Source organism: Kryptolebias marmoratus, linkage group LG13, assembly GCF_001649575.2.
Source record: "Kryptolebias marmoratus isolate JLee-2015 linkage group LG13, ASM164957v2, whole genome shotgun sequence".
In the NCBI taxonomy this organism is placed as follows: Eukaryota; Metazoa; Chordata; class Actinopteri; order Cyprinodontiformes; family Rivulidae; genus Kryptolebias; species Kryptolebias marmoratus.
Window position 1 is genome coordinate 9,537,124 of NC_051442.1, and position 15,682 is coordinate 9,552,805.

At 40.6% G+C, this 15,682-nt stretch overlaps 1 protein-coding gene across 2 annotated transcripts in view; it reads left to right on the plus strand.

The window, feature by feature from the left end:
- The first annotated feature begins 3,829 nt into the window (after nucleotides 1-3,829).
- The window catches only part of caln2 (calneuron 2), a 30,871-nt gene continuing 19,018 nt past the window's right edge, over nucleotides 3,830-15,682 (plus strand). Inside the window, exons 1-2 of one of the 2 annotated variants that reach the window (XM_037978888.1) lie at nucleotides 3,830-4,397; nucleotides 10,852-10,976. In XM_037978888.1, the coding sequence (XP_037834816.1) occupies nucleotides 10,859-10,976 (118 nt within the window). In that variant the 5' untranslated portion in view covers nucleotides 3,830-4,397; nucleotides 10,852-10,858. Of the gene's footprint in view, nucleotides 4,398-6,290; nucleotides 6,400-10,851; nucleotides 10,977-15,682 lie in introns of those variants that run through there. The other variant, XM_017437194.3, reaches the window with a different exon arrangement.

Consider the following 15,682-nt stretch of genomic DNA (forward strand, 5'->3'; position numbering starts at 1 on the left):
CCCACCTCTTTGATCCTCCAGCAAAGTCTTCAGTTTTGTCTTCACCAATTCTGCTGCACTAATACTCAAACTCATGGCAAATGGGAGTGATATTTATTTTTACTATAAGGTCAAAAGACCAGAACTGCCCATGAAACAACATAATAATCAGCATTACACTCTGAGTGGAAGCATTCTTTCTAATAATTAAAAACAAAGACATATTGAGTCTTTTAAATATCCCGGCCAATGTAAACCCAGTAAGCCATACAGGTCTTATTAGTCAGGGTTCAATTCAAGACCTTAAAGTGGATGTCATTCTGAAAAATTTCTTGGCAATCTCCACTGTAAGCAGTCTAATTAAATAAGAGACAGAGTGTTAAGTCTTTCTCGCGGGTTATGTTTTAGTCATGTGCTCATTTATGTAGTAATTAAAGCTCAGGAGACTGGATAAAAAGGATATATCTATTAGTGAGCAATAAATGGTTTGTGAAACCAAAAAATTGCACAAAAAAGAAAGTATCACAACCGTTTTCAATTGAAAATGGGACTCTATGTATTGATTTGCTGAGAGGTCAGAGTTAGTGTACCCCCGTGGCTTTATTTGATGGTTTAGACTTCCTCCTGCGACTTCTCTTTTTATATTTGTGAAGGGTTTTTTTCTTTGTCAGTTCTCTCAGGTCACCTGGCAGGTACCAACTGTGAGTGTAAAATCCATGTGACACTCACGGCGAAGTGTTTCATCCAGACAACGGGGAGGGACAGTTGCGTAAACCAGGACGCTGAACACGAGTCGGCTTCTTCGACTAACTGGAGTGGTTTGTATTGATGAAAAAATATATAGTTGCTGACATTTTGTTAACGTGTGACCTGGTCATTTTTAATTTATTTTATTTTATTTCATTGTGAATAAACTGCAGCATAATAAACAGTGCGTGACTGAAATAGCCCCCCACCTAAAACCGACAGCAGAAAATTGGATTTCTTAACACTTTAAAAACTGAGCTCAGCTCTCTGTGAAACTTTAATCATCACCTGGCCGGATGGCTTGCTGCACAGCTGTGTCCTTCCTAAAAGAATATTAAATAAATAAAAGGTGCCTGGCTAAGTGGACATTGGGGACAGAGAATGGGTTTAGAAATGTGTCAATCATTAGACTGGACATAAAACCAGTTGGGATCCCAGAGGGGCTTAAATTTAACAGTTTTAATGATGACCCAGCTCACTTTTTGTTTATTTTACATTTTATTTTAAGCTGATTCAGCAGAAACATTATGCGATGCTTTGGCTAAGTCTTCAATTTAAACCAGTCTGTAATAAAAAGAAATAGGATCCAGTAAAGTGGACCTCATCCCCGCATGAGCACTTTTCTATCAAGGAACATAAAATGTTCAATAAACTGAAAGAGAAAAGTCAAAATTTGGTTGCTTTAGGTATTTATTTACTCATTCAGCTGAACTCTCAGCCAACAACAGACAGTTTTAAGAATTAAAAGATAAGGAAGACATAAAATGTTTTTTTGATATATGAGAATGGGACATTAGTGCTTATCAATCCATTGCTATGTATTTATTATAGAATTATGCTGCTATAAGAAGAGCATTTATTTTTCTCTCAGGACAACCACTGTGCCTTTGAAGGAGCTCAAATCTGATTTTCTGATTTGAACAAGCCTGCAGGTTGTTTTTAAATGCTGACAAGAGGCACATGGCTTCACCTTCATTTGTCCTGCCTCTGTTGGACCAAGAAAGCCCTTCAGCACCACGGACAGTGCCAAAAAAGGAGCAGAATCACCAATCAGCACTTTCTGCAGAGCTTCAACCTTCTGTTCATTCAGTCATCCATCAAATCAACCAAATTTTCACATGAATCTTGAGGTAATGTCTTCAAAATGTTGGTAAGAATCATTTAATATGTTAAAATTATTGTAAAAGCAGAACTCGTGACTCGGATTCAGCAGTCAAACTGTTGTTTTCCTTGTTTGTTGTTGTTCTATATATATATATATATATATATATATATATAAACGTTCAGCTTATTCAGGAGATGGCTGCTATGACTTAATTTATACCTTTTATGATTTCCTAAATAATTACCTTTATTCAAAAATATTTTCCTGACAGAACTACATAGACATTCAGCTTTTGAAAATCTGCTTCATCTAACTTGCGGCATTTTTTTGTTTCTGTTACTTTTAGCTTTAGTCTTTTGCTATTTTTGCTTTTAGTTAGCCTTTTGTTATTTTATGTTTTTAGGTACCCTTTTGCTACTTTAATTTTAGCTAGCATTTTGCTTATTTTAGCTAACCTTTTGCTACTTTAAGCTTTTAGCTAACCCTTTGTTGTATTCTGCTACTTTTGGCTTTGATTAGCTTCCTTTTTGCAACGTTTACCTGGGATTTTGCTAATTTGGGGTTTTATCTATCATTTTGTTTCTTTTAGCTTTTAGTGAGTGTTCGGGTTATTTTAGCTTCACAAACTCAGTTTCAGTTTCTTTACCACATTTCTGCAGCCATTCAGCTCTCAGCATTAAGGCTGTATTTTTATTTTTAAGAAAATGGAGTTTCTCCAGTTTGTCTTTACTCTGTTGTTGCCTCAGCAGAGAAGCAGCAGCCTGGCGGACCGCAAACATTAACCCTTTGTGTCAATAAGGACAACAGATTGTTTTAATTTAAATTCGGGCGCTTTTAATTAAAACCTGCAGGAGCAGCAGCAGCAGGGCGGGAAACGGTTTCCCACCTCAAGCCTCGGACTGCAATCGAGCTGATGTTCCGCTGATGTTATGTAATTAGTATGCGGGAGTGAGCGGGACAGTGGTGGGTGGAGAGAGAATTAAAGGAGAGAAGATTTTAGAGGCTAAAATCTGAGAGAGGACAGCATCCTTAAAAAAACGATGGAGATTAGGATGGGTGGTGGGAGAAAAGATTTGGAGGGGCGAGTTCAGACACACTGCATCATTTAAGTACTGCAGCTGATGTCATTTCCTAAGCACCATAATTGGGCATAAGTGTCTCTTAAGAATGGCTAAATGAAAACACTCGCACACACATCTGAGCGCGCGGCCCCAGGGGAGAGGCTTCCTCCCTGATCCGCTCAAACCTCCACAGCCTCTCTCCCCCCCACCACCACCCTCAAACACACACCTGAGAGGAGCCACAGCGGCGCAGCCCGCAGCCGTGGCCCCCATGTGGCCCCTCCCTCCCCGGACACATTAAATGGGTTAAGTCTGTCACCTGGGGGGGCAGCAGCCGGGGATGAGCGCACCGGGACCGGCTCAGTCAGTCCGCTGTCCGTCCTCTGCGCTATCCTCCTCTCTCCTCCAGCACAGCCGACTGAACTTAAATCGCGATTTTTTTATTTATTTTTTATTTTTTTGAACGTATTTATTTATTTGTTTTCTGAGAGACCACCACCGACAGCAGCAGCATCTCAGACCCAGACCCGTGGGCGGCTGCGTCTGGGAGAGCTGAGAGGAGGGAAACTGCTCCATCCCAACAACCAAACATCTCAAGATATGGCGCTGACAAGTGGGATGTAAAAAATAAGAAAGCAGTAAAAAGCAGATTGTAAGGAGATTCATGTGGGAAACGGATTTTAACCAGTTGATATTTTCTGAACTAACTACCGGGAAAGTGCGGTGTGAATGACACCCTGGCGGATTCCCCGCGGCAGAGACTGAATGAGTCCATCTCTGGCTGCTGGACGGACTCCTGAAGAGGACGGGACGGATGCGAGCGGACTGAGCACACCTCGGCATTTCCACGCACCCTCAGCCTCTCTGGCGCCGGCGTTTTAACGGAAGGGGGACTCTGACACCGAGGGGGGGCGGGCGGGGAGCGGTTCCACGGCCAGGTAAGGCTCCTCCGTGTCACCTCTGGCTGTGCGTGTTAAAGGTGATGAAGATGATTCTGCACCTGTTGTTAACTGTGTGACGCGCCCCGTGCGTGTGCGCGTGTGGCTGTACACCTGTCTGTTGCTGACGGACACGGATCGACTCTTTCAGCTGCTCCTGAAAATATCTGCCCGGAGATGCTGGTGCGCGCGCCTGAAGCGGGATTGATCGATGTGATTAGGTGATTACAGGTCCATCACGCGCCATAAGTGTAATTACAGTGTAATTGTCTCCGCACGCGACGGGGTGTAAAGCAATCCATCGCCATATATCATGCTTTGTGGTTTCTCTCTGCTCACTCAGCTTGTAGCAGCTCACATCTTGGCTCTGATGAATGGAGACTGGCTGCGGTCTAAAAACCCCAACTGGATTCATCCTCGGTGCCAGATGCTCCTCTAAACTTCACAGTCATAAAACACGATGGCCAAATCTGTCACCTACACCCCGCGCGCACTCATCGCCCAATTCCATGAATGAGACACGCCTGTGGATTGTGTTTGGAGGATTTTTACCGCAAGGAAACTCAGGTTGTATTTATTTACTGCTGTGCCAGTCTGGGTGGGAGGGGTGGGGGAAAGAGAGGGGTTGTTGTTAGCGCTCAAAAATGTTTGTTTTCGACATGTAGTATCAGACTGCAGACTCCAGCTGCGCTCCCTCCTGTGCAGATGCGCGCAACCCGTCAGCGCATCATGATGTCCAGCACTGTTTTCTCCCAGCTGGGTGGGATTTCTTGATTGTCTCTCTCTCTAAAAAACAAAAAAGGGCACACCTTATGATCAGCTGGTCCAGCAGATGATTTTGGTCAGACTGAGCTGGGTGACCCAAGTTGAACTTGTGCAGAGGCGGCTGCAGGCGGCAGGGTGGGCGGCCCGCGCTGCGCCTCTCTTGAGGAAATGTGTTTTAGAAGGCGGGCTTGATGGAGGAAGACAGCTGAGATCACAGCTGTGCTCTGACTGCCTGCATTTGCCCAAGGTGACTTCAGTAGGATCCTAACAACGTGTCAGTGTGCAGGAGAAAGGAAGAAGCTCGAAAATGTCTGACGGAATTTTGAAGGGTGCCAACGCAGCTGCTGTCCAAAACTCCAACATCAACTTTGTACCAAGCTGAGCTAAGAAAACATGCCCACATTTAGATGCATGAACCCTATAAGAAGTGTAAAGAGAACCAAGATCAAAAGAAATGTTAAAGCTGCCAGTTGCTCACTGTGGTCACCATGGTAACCATGCATCTGTAGCTGCTACTCCTTGACAGAGGCAGATAGAAACAGAGACTAAAAGGAAAGGCTCAAAAAGTCACAAAAATTGAGTCATAGCTTTAAAATTCTTGAATTCTGAGCAGAAGAAGGCTCTGATGGTGATGCTCTGATTTTTTTATGACTCTGCAGGTATTTATTTAAGAGATATGACAAGATGAAAAAAACCTTCACTTCCTGTTTTGAGATAAAACTTTGAGTTAAAATCAGCTAAAGGTTAATAGAGAAAAAAAGTAAGTCATGTAACAGTGAGAGACACACTTTAATGTATAATTTGTTGATGTAATAAAAAGGTTGTCAGCATAAGAATAGTTAGTTTGCAAAATTCTGGAAAGTTTAGACAATTGATAAGCTAAAGTGTTTTTAAAACTGTACAACTTAAACTGGATTTGTGTAAAAACCATAAGAGGTATCATACTGCTGTTGTAGTCATATAAAGTCCGACTTTCTGTGACTTGTTTAAACTTTGAATGATGTTTCCAATGTGGAGAATGGCTGAGCTATAGAGCTCCAAAGAGACCTGGGTTTAATCAAGTGTTTTTTCAAAATCCCTTTGTTGTGTGGGGGGAAATTTCTTGCTGTTTCTTGCAAATGCCATCCACATCGTACAACATACGAATACCAAAAATCATGGCAACTTATGGTAAAAATGGACAAAAACTGTGCATCAATGTTTATGCATTGACTCCTTTAAAAATCTAATTCTCATTTATTATTTTATTATCTAGTGAAAGTCTGTAAATCTAATCAGAAGTGATTTTATTGTTGCTTACGTGTTGATGTAGCACATGCCCTCCTTTGATCCACAAAATGTATTCCTCCTCCCTCTTTTAATTTGGTTTGGCTTTGTAGTTTTTGCATGATGAATCACAGAGAAGCAGTTTATCATCCAACTGTGGAGCTTCAGCTGATCAATGGAGGCTTTGTATTGTTTTTGTCAGGGGGCTGCAGGACTTCATTCTAAAAGTGGAGAAGACATGCAGAGCAACCTTATGTTTTAGCGGCTTGAAGTAAACAGAATTATTTGATGATTTATCTCTCGTTTTGGTCCCTCAAGGGCTGAAAAAACAGAGGAAAAATAAAAAAAAAAAAACGAAAGAAGAGCACTGGATGAAGTTAAATCACTCCTGCTTTCTGTTTGTGGTTTAACAGGAACAGCATCTTCTTATGATCTGAACACTGGATTCTGCTGTTACCCTATTAGGACTGTCTAGTGATGGCTCGCGGATGGGCTGCTGGAACCAGAAACACTGTTGTGACCTCTTTCTGCCAGTCTGGTAATGCGTTTTTCTCCATTGGGAAAATGTGTGAAAAGTGCCCCAAAAAAAAAAATTATCTCTCTTCGTCCAACTTTTGGCTCCAGCTCAGCTCGTTTCCTTCGTTTGAGCTTCTCCTCTGGGTTTCAATTCTTTCTTGCCACCTCGCTGCAGACTCCAAACTGGGCTCCCTGGTGGACAGGTGACACCGAGGTTCAAACTCTGTCAGTCAGCCCGGTTTCATTTGCTGCTTTTAGCCCGAGCTCTCCTTCCGCCATCTCAGCCCATCTATCATCCCGTACACCTGTCTGTCTTCATACCAAATCATCTCCTTGCACTCAGACAATGGAAGCACTGGAGCCTATCAGATGAAGGTTTTCTGCTAAAAACTGTCTCTGTCAGCTCTCATGTCCATCTATTTGACAACAGCCACTGATTTCACAAGTTGGGGTGGGGGGGAAAGCGACACAATCTAAAAAGAATAAGAGAGTTTAACATGGAGTGACAGATAAAGGAGAAAAGAATCAGAGTGTGGCTGATTTTTCTATTTGTGTGGATTTTGCCATGAGTGAGTGGGTGTTTTCTGCCAGAGGAACAATTGTGCGAGCAGATGGACTGTTGAGATACATTCTCATATTGATTTCACATCATATGTCTCATTAATTTGTCTGTAGATGGATTCAATTGAGCGGTCAAAAAATTTAGGGACTGTAAATTGCTGCGGGGGAGAAAAATCGGCCGTGGTATTTTCACTCTTTTCAATATTATTGACAGATGAAATATCTCCTATTAAAAATGTATGAAATGAGTTAGCAAACATTTACTGCGTCCACATCTGATTAGATGGTACTGCTGTCAGCAGAAAATGATCGAACGGAAGGTGAGGTGAAGTTTCTTTGGAACGGTCAAATAAATATAAAAAAATATACGAGGATAGTAACAAATTTACTTGAAACACTGTATGACAAATGTAATTTGGTTAACTGAAAATATTTTTCATAATTTATAATTTTCTAATTACCTTCAAACTGCTTTATGAAAAAAGTCAAGCTCGTCCACATGTAAGCTGATGTAATAAATCATGATGAGAAAAAAAAACGTGAGAAAATTCTTCCTTTTTTCACCCTTCATGCCTAAACCAGGAAAGAGCAAATATCCTGCTGCTTGTGTGATAACACAAGAAATGTCATCTTTGAGTTTTTTGGGGCAGGTTTTTGCAAAGTTTGTCAACCTCGACCGAAGTAAAGATGGACATTTTACAGCAGGACAGATTCCTCAGTCAGTCTGTAGAATCATAGAGAAAAAAAGAAAAAAAAGGATGAATTTGAAACGCAAACAAAAAAGGGTTGAATGCATTCCTAAATGAATAAAAGTGAACATTTAAAGATGTTCATCCATTCATCCTCCCTCTTCCTGTTCGGTGTTTATTTCCACCCATCAATAGGTGAGAGTTGGGCTGTACCCAGCAGGGGTCACCGGTCCATCACAGAGGCTTATGGAGATGAACAATCATGCATGCACACACTCACACCTATATTACATTTATAAGGTAATTTAGATTCTCGAGCATCGTGTTTTTGGGCTGTGACAGAAAGCTGGAGAAACCTACTCATGCAGAAAGTTCTGAACCTACGATGTTCTTGCTGTGAGGCAACAGTGTAAACATAAAACTACACAAAACTTAAATGCCTTGTTTTCTGTAAATACAGTTAAATACTTCAAAAAGTATAAAAGTTACAAATACTAAAAGTCATAGAACACTATTACCAATTGAGCTGAACGTTTCGAATGACTAAAATATCACAAAGTCCAAAAAAAAAACCTAAACAATTAGCATTCACATAATTAACTGGATCGAACCGGAATATAAACTCATTCAACTGGACTGCTTTTTAAATAAACTTTACTTTTCGATATAAAGCATCATTGGTTGATTTTTCCTGTGAACTGACTTTATATAAACAATCATCAAATTAGTGTTTTTTTATTGTTTGAATTTTTTTATTTTTTGTGAACAAGACCGTTTTTGCTGTGATTTTAAAAGGTAACAAATAAAATATTATCATAGCTGAATTATATCAGGACAAAGGTTAGTACAATAACAATGGGAAACTACTGTTTGGTTTTTCTTTGATAAATCATATTCATTTAAATTCACTCATTCATAATTAAACCCAACCCCCCCCAGCTACTCCCTAACCTGCCATCCATTTTCCATCTCTCCTGAGAGGCCTGTCATAAGTGCAAATAATGGATGTGATAGAATAAGAAACAAATTAGGTTGTGTTCTGCATGTGTGTGTGTGTGTTTGCGTCTTTGTCTGGCTGAGACTTTTGTCTTCATGTTGCCGTGGCGACCCGAGTGACTTTAATGTTCAGGTGAGGCAGGAGCAGACCCAGGAGCAGATGGACAAATTTCCTCAAGGCTCACAAGTTGTGATCACAAAAATCTCATTACACACACACACACACACGCATACACACACAGCTGTCTATCACTGTCTCATTCAGACACTCAGTTCTCACACCTGGTGCCCTCCACAGATCATCAGAGCTGACAATCCTATTTTTCCATTTTCATTGGCTCTGATTCCAAGATCCACCAGAGTCGAGTAAAAATCTCCCCTCAAAGTGGAGAGGATCAGTTCATATTCCAGGCATTTCCACAGCGACATCCCTGCCTCTCTCCTTATCTCTGCAGGCAGCTGCCTGCTCACAAAAGGGAAAACTCTTTTGGGATTTCTGTTCCTCCTCTTCTTCCTACTAGTTTCCACCCCTTACTCTTCGCCTCAGCTCAACATCTACAAATGGAAGGAGTATATTCACCAAAATGTCAAAACTTTACACAGGAAGAGCCCTCTGTGGGACAGCTCTCACAAATCAAAGCATAGGATCGCTCTGATCATGCAGCAGCAGGGGTCGTGGCTGATTGATACTCTGTCAGAGTCTGAGGGCTCTTATTGAGGGGTCTGGTGACAGTGATGATTGTTCCGGGGGTGGAGAGGGGAGAAGTCAGCCGATCTGACAGGAAAGGTTAAAAGAAACAACAGCTGACTTGACTTTCTCCTTTGGAGGAGACAGAACAAAAAAAAAAAAAAAATTAAAGAAAGAAAGAAAAAGAACGGTTGCCGAAAATGAGATCCTCGTTGAGCTCTGTTGGTGGTACTGAGAGCTATTTTTATGAGGGAATATTTTTGTGATTTCACTGAATATTAATGTGATTGCATAATTTCTCCACTGTGATTGAACACAGTAGACAACTGAAATACAGCAGTGTGGAAACAGCAATCATTCTTTGACAGGAGCTTGTATTTCTATAAAAAGTTTGTAGTCTACACACACTGAGCTACATAAATTATTGATTTATTTATCTCCTGCTGTGAAATGACGACAATATTTTTGCCCGTATCTGTGTTCATGTATCTGTTACCAAAAAACCTCATGGACAGATATTTAACAAAAAGCTCAGAAAGTAACCACTGGATGTTCGTTTACAGCTGTTTACCTTTTGGTGTCGACCCAGTTTAAGATGGCTGCTGCAGTTTTCAGACCTTGAAAACACAAAAATGGCTATAACTCGGTCAGTTTTAAAGATACTAAACTGAGGTTTGGTGTGGTAGTAGCTGAGACGGATCCCTTTAACAGGGTAAAATTAGCTATTTGGAGTCAAGTCTGTCTGTTAAAATACCTCATAAACAAATTTTAATAAAGCCTTCAAGAAGTAATTATTGGATGTACCTCTACAACTGATTAACTGTTGAATCAGTCCACTTTAGCCAACTGAACTTAGAAAACACAAAAATGATTTTAATTCAGTCAATTTTACAGATATTGAGCTAAAATTTGGTGTAGTAGTAGCTTTGAGTCATTCACAACTCATTCTCCAATTGCTACTCATTGCACACATTTACTTTTGGAGTTAATGCAATTCAAGATGGCTGCCGCAGCTAATCGACATTAGCCAATACAAAAATTACTATATCTTAGTCAATTTTTAAAGTATTGAGCCAAAATTTTATGTGGTGGTAACTGAGAGTCCTTCACAACACAGACGCTGAGTGTGATATCTCACGTTATTTCATGAGATCGCTCATAATGTTATTTTTGAGGTTTGCCCCAAACAGCTACAACTGCTTAAATTAAAAATTTTATTTAATTTGTTTTACTAGGAAAGGTTCAACTCCAATATAAAACCCTTTTCTGCCAGAGAGTCCTTGTCCAAATTGCAGTCTGACATGCATTGAAAAATAGATTTTTATGCAGTAGATAAATGTGTCATATAAAATAAAAAATATGGTATTAGAGCTATGTAAAATGGGCAGAAGATTGGAACCGTACAGCTAAATTAAGTTCATTTTTCTCCAGTTTAAAAAATTAAACAGCAACAAGTTTTCTTCCAATCTTTTTCATTAGTCTCTCCTTCTCCCACAAAAGCATAAAATGTTTATAACCCGTGTGTGTTTCTGCCTCGCAGGGAGAAGATGCCATTCCACCATGTGCGGGCAGGCCTGCTCTATCCAGACAACTACCTGAGCAGCTCCCTGACCGAGGGCAGCGAAGCCTTCCAGCTCACCAGCCTCTCCACCGAGGAGCTGGGAGGTGAGTGTGCCGAGCGGCAGGAGGGGAGGAGGGGTGTGTGGCTGCAGAGCAAAGTGTGTGAGGTACAGACAATTAATGGCCCACTGGTGGAACAATGCAGTTACAACGCTTCAATTCTCTAGAGGTGACGATTTTCCATTTAGCCATTATGTCAGAGCTTGACTGGATGCATTGGTTTCCAATTATGGAGCTTATAGGGAATAAAATCAGTCAGAGGACTCAGAATTAAGCAGAGCCTGACATAACATCGTTGAGACTGTAGTGGTATTCAGATTCATATTTTATCTTGCATGGAAATTGATGTTAGCACTCCTCATAAAAATTTGTTTTCATGTAATAAATAGAATGTGACTGTAAGAGTCTACATCAATAATCTTAGCTAAAGTGGAGCCATTTGTTCTGCTTGTAACCAACCAAAATGACTAATATCGGGGACAACTTTTTTTTATGGCAACAATATTTTCAACCAAGCAGATTTTGACATATAGAGAAACGACCACTGTGAGAATGAGTAAAACGGTGCAACAAGCTCAAACTGCCTCGAAGCAGGTTGTAAACAAATCTCCAGATTAGTCCAATTTGTTAGGAACAGAAAACAAAACTGAAGAGCAAAATTACAGCCCGGTCCTGTTATTAACAACCACCGCAGGCTCACGGCGGAGCTTCTGATTCGGTTTGAGTTTCCAGTACCTGCCGTGGTTGATTGCCCTCACAGTTTGCCTCTGCATACGCATTAGGCACGATTGCATCATTACAGAGCCATTCACTTTCACCATTTCCACCAAATAAAGTTGTAGCCTATGTGACTGCTCAAGACTTTTTGCTATTAAAAGGAGCGTTCCCAAAGGTTCTCAGTGATTACTCTGGTGAGTAGGTAATAATTATAATCAATGGTCCATGCAAAGAAAATGAAAGAAACAAACAGTTGTTTCTATTGAAATCAGCTTTAATTGACACAGAAGAGCTTTACTCTCATGCAGTGCTTGTTTATCTTGATCTGTAGCCCCAAATAAACACTTCTACCCTGCAAGACGTGCATATATGCTTTGTTTCTGACTCTGTTTGGGAAAACAAACAAAAAAAACCCAGCTAATCCTGTCACCGAGCATGAGTCTAACTAACTAACTCAGCCTGTTTGTTGCTTGCATTTAAACATGCAGCCTATTGTAGTTTGCTCCAATGTGCTTTGTGCTTTGGAATGAAGTACTTTGTACTATAAATCTTTTAATCCACTGTCCCTTGTGCACAGCTCGGCTCAGCCTAGAAAGTTTCTGCTCTTTGCACTGAAAGCAGAGCTGCTACGTTGACTGAAATGTGCCGTCATCGTTAGTCAGGTTTTGTTTGTCAAGGGCAGCAAGAAGGTGGAAGTAGTTTGGATCTTCGGAGCTCTTATATAAATTAGATTTGAACTTGTGCACTCCCGACATTATGATAAAGCATTTTCTTAGCTGCCGTAGGCCATAGATCTCCTACAAACCAATAGTTTCTTTGATGTGGACAAAATACCCGGGCTGAAAGTTGCTGCCAGAATGAGAAAACTTCTAATCCCACTTCAGAGGGATGCTGAAGGTTCTTCGAAGATCATCCGTTTGTAATTGTGAATCACCCCTGCACCGAATCGCCTCAGCCCCTTCTCTGTACTTTTGAGGCATTTCATCGCTCACAACATGTACCTTCCTGAGGGCTTGATTTTATAATACACAACCAGGCTCAGGCAGGACTGCAGCCTTCTACTCAGCGAACAGCAATACATCAGGGAGCAGCTCATTTGTACCCTATTGAAAATGTAGTCTTCTCCGTTGAGCTGCATACAAATGGATCTCAGTTTGTTTTGGGAGGGCGCACACTCGCCTGAATTCACAATAACCTCGTCTCTGATTCTCACTTTATTGAGTGAGCTGGGAAAAAAAAGAGAGGTGGCAGTGATGGCGTGGTACCGGAGTCCAGTTATGAGCAGTGGGGGACGTTTACAGGCTCGGGATTGGTGGTCAGGGAGGGGGGCTGCGATTGATCGTCATCTTTTTCTGAAACGTGGGGAAAAGCCAGGCGTACGGGATCAGACTCAGATGGAGTCAGGAGCAGCATGTCAGGATGAGAATATTAATGACATACAGCACGATAGACACACGAAGAGGTGACTTCATGTAAAATTCATTGACTGAGTCAGGTATTGGATAAAGTTTGGGGGAAAATGACTTTTTGATTGTGTTTCTCCAGATTGTCTTTCCCCAGTAAAGATTTGCACACTTGCTAAATGTCAGGTGAAATGACATTAGCTTCCACCCAACAGCGCAGAGATCTGGACAGACAATCGGATAGAAAGTGCTGTTTGGTGAATGAAGGATTTTGCCATTTAACAATAACTTTACACAAGCAGCAGAAAACATTGTGTTTTTATTTCATAAACAAAGATATTAACAAAACATTATTTGTAGCACTTTTACAGAGGACATATATAAAAATCACATACCAAAAACCTAATCGCCACTTGTTTTTGTTTATATACAAGCTACAGTTAGCATTGCAGCACAGCTAGCTTCTACCAGGCTGTTAAAGAAGCAGCTAAAACCTCCCATGAGTCACTGTTTCATCAATAATAATAATAAAAAGACTTGTGTGATTGTTTATGATTATATTTATTGAATTTTGCCATGTAGCTGCAATTTAGTCAGATAATTATTGTAGAGTGTGCCATGACCGCCTAATTATGTTATAAAATATGGGAGCAAATCCAAAGTCTGCCTTGTAGGTGTTGTACTTACATGTGGTAGGCCGAGGTTCGAATCCCAAAATGCCATGATTTACTTAGATATGAAAAGCCTTAAAGTTCTTATTCTGTTAGGTTTTACTCAGGGTCAATAAAAAAAAAAAAAGAAGCAAAGTTATAAAGCTTTAAAAAATGACTTCGACCTTCTTTCTCACCTCCAGAAATTAATACTGCCTGTCTGACTAGTGAGCTACCGGTGTTCTGCTGAGTTCGACCAGCTCAAAGCTGAGGGAGGGGTTGGGTGCAGAATTATTTTTAACATTAATTTGAAGTATGTATCTAAGAAAGTAAAATTAGAATCAATAAACCCCACATGCATTTGTCTCATTGCTGGATTAAGAACATATTTTTAAAGTTAAACTTTAGAAAATGGGGGAGCACTTGCTCCGGCTGCTGCATTGAGCAGGCATCTATGGAGTGGGTTAGTTAATTACAGTCAATTTTAGTTTTGGTTTTGTTAAAGATGTTGCTTTAATTGTAGCAGTTAATCCGCACCATGATAAAAGTTTTTAGGCTTTGCCAGTATTAAACTGACTATTAGGGTTGCATAATCGTAGGAAATCACGTGACTCTATTATTGTTGAATACTGTGATGGTGATATCAGTTTCCTCTTTCTTCTCTTTTGATTTTTTCCTCCTCCATCACAATGTTCACAACATCCTCCATGTGTTTCAGAGTTTTGGCCACGATTATCCAAATCTGCTGTGGGCATTTAGGATGTGTGGGGGAGTCCATCCATCTGAGTGGCACATCAATTATGTTATTGTGTTTGTGATTTATTTCAACCCTTTGCAATGTTGATAATACACACATTGATATAGTAATAACAAGAGATTTTTGATATATTGTGCAGCCGTACTTAATATTTCCACACATATTGAAAGAACTATGTACCAGTGTTTGATATACACAGCATTACTGCTGCATTTGACCACAGCTCTCTCTGGGAACGTTATCTTCCCGAGCCCCTTGTTGTGCATTAACTCTGTAAATAAAACGCCTGCCATCTTTGACGTCAGCGCCAGATGATTGACAATCTGGAGATTGGCAAGAGCAATCTGTAAGAAGCTCCTATTTGGGTTGACCATTTCTGCTGCGCAAACAGACACACGCCTTTTTGGTTTGTCTTTTTTAGTTACAACTACTAGTTAGGAAGAAGTCTTTTTTTTTTTTCTTACGTGGGAGGAGAGAGTCGGAAACATTTGTTGGCAGTGACGGTGGTGTGTAGATGGATCAAGTCCAGAGCCCTCGGGGTTTGTAAAATACAAGAGCATGTAAAAATATAAGAGAAACAACAAAGGGGAGTGAAAGATGGTGCAAGAGGAGAAGTGTGAGGAGGAGTGGGAGTCGACATTCACCTTGATTTGTCAGGGAGAAAAGCTGCGGCACTTCCAGTTAATGGGAAGGCCTCCTGTCAACTCCAGGGAAGCGCCTCTCAGCACCACACAGACCTGCTAAAATCTGTTAATCATCAAGAATTGACTCGTTTTTTTGTTGTCTCACTGACACCACAGATGACACAGCTTTGTAGTTTTAAATAAGGTTTCATGAAGCTATCAAAATACAAAGGAAAAATATTTTAATAAAGAACTTTGTACTGGTTCTGTTTCCTAATCTAATCTTAAAAACAAAACATGGTGGTGTCCTTGTTGTCAAGACAACGCTGACTCATTATTTGACCATCCAGGGGTAAGTTTTACCTCCAGTCGAGCACTAAAGATGCTTTGTTTAAAGATTAGACTGGAAACTCAATATTTGTCAAGGGTTAAAGTGTTCTTAACAGTGATGTGCGGTGAGGTTCATGGTTGGTGAGGCACTGAGAGTCAGATTTACAAACATATAAATCCAAAAGGGTAGCTTATTCAATTGGCTACTGGTTATTTCATATCTCATCAGCGTTCTTCACACACACACACACACACACACACACACACACAC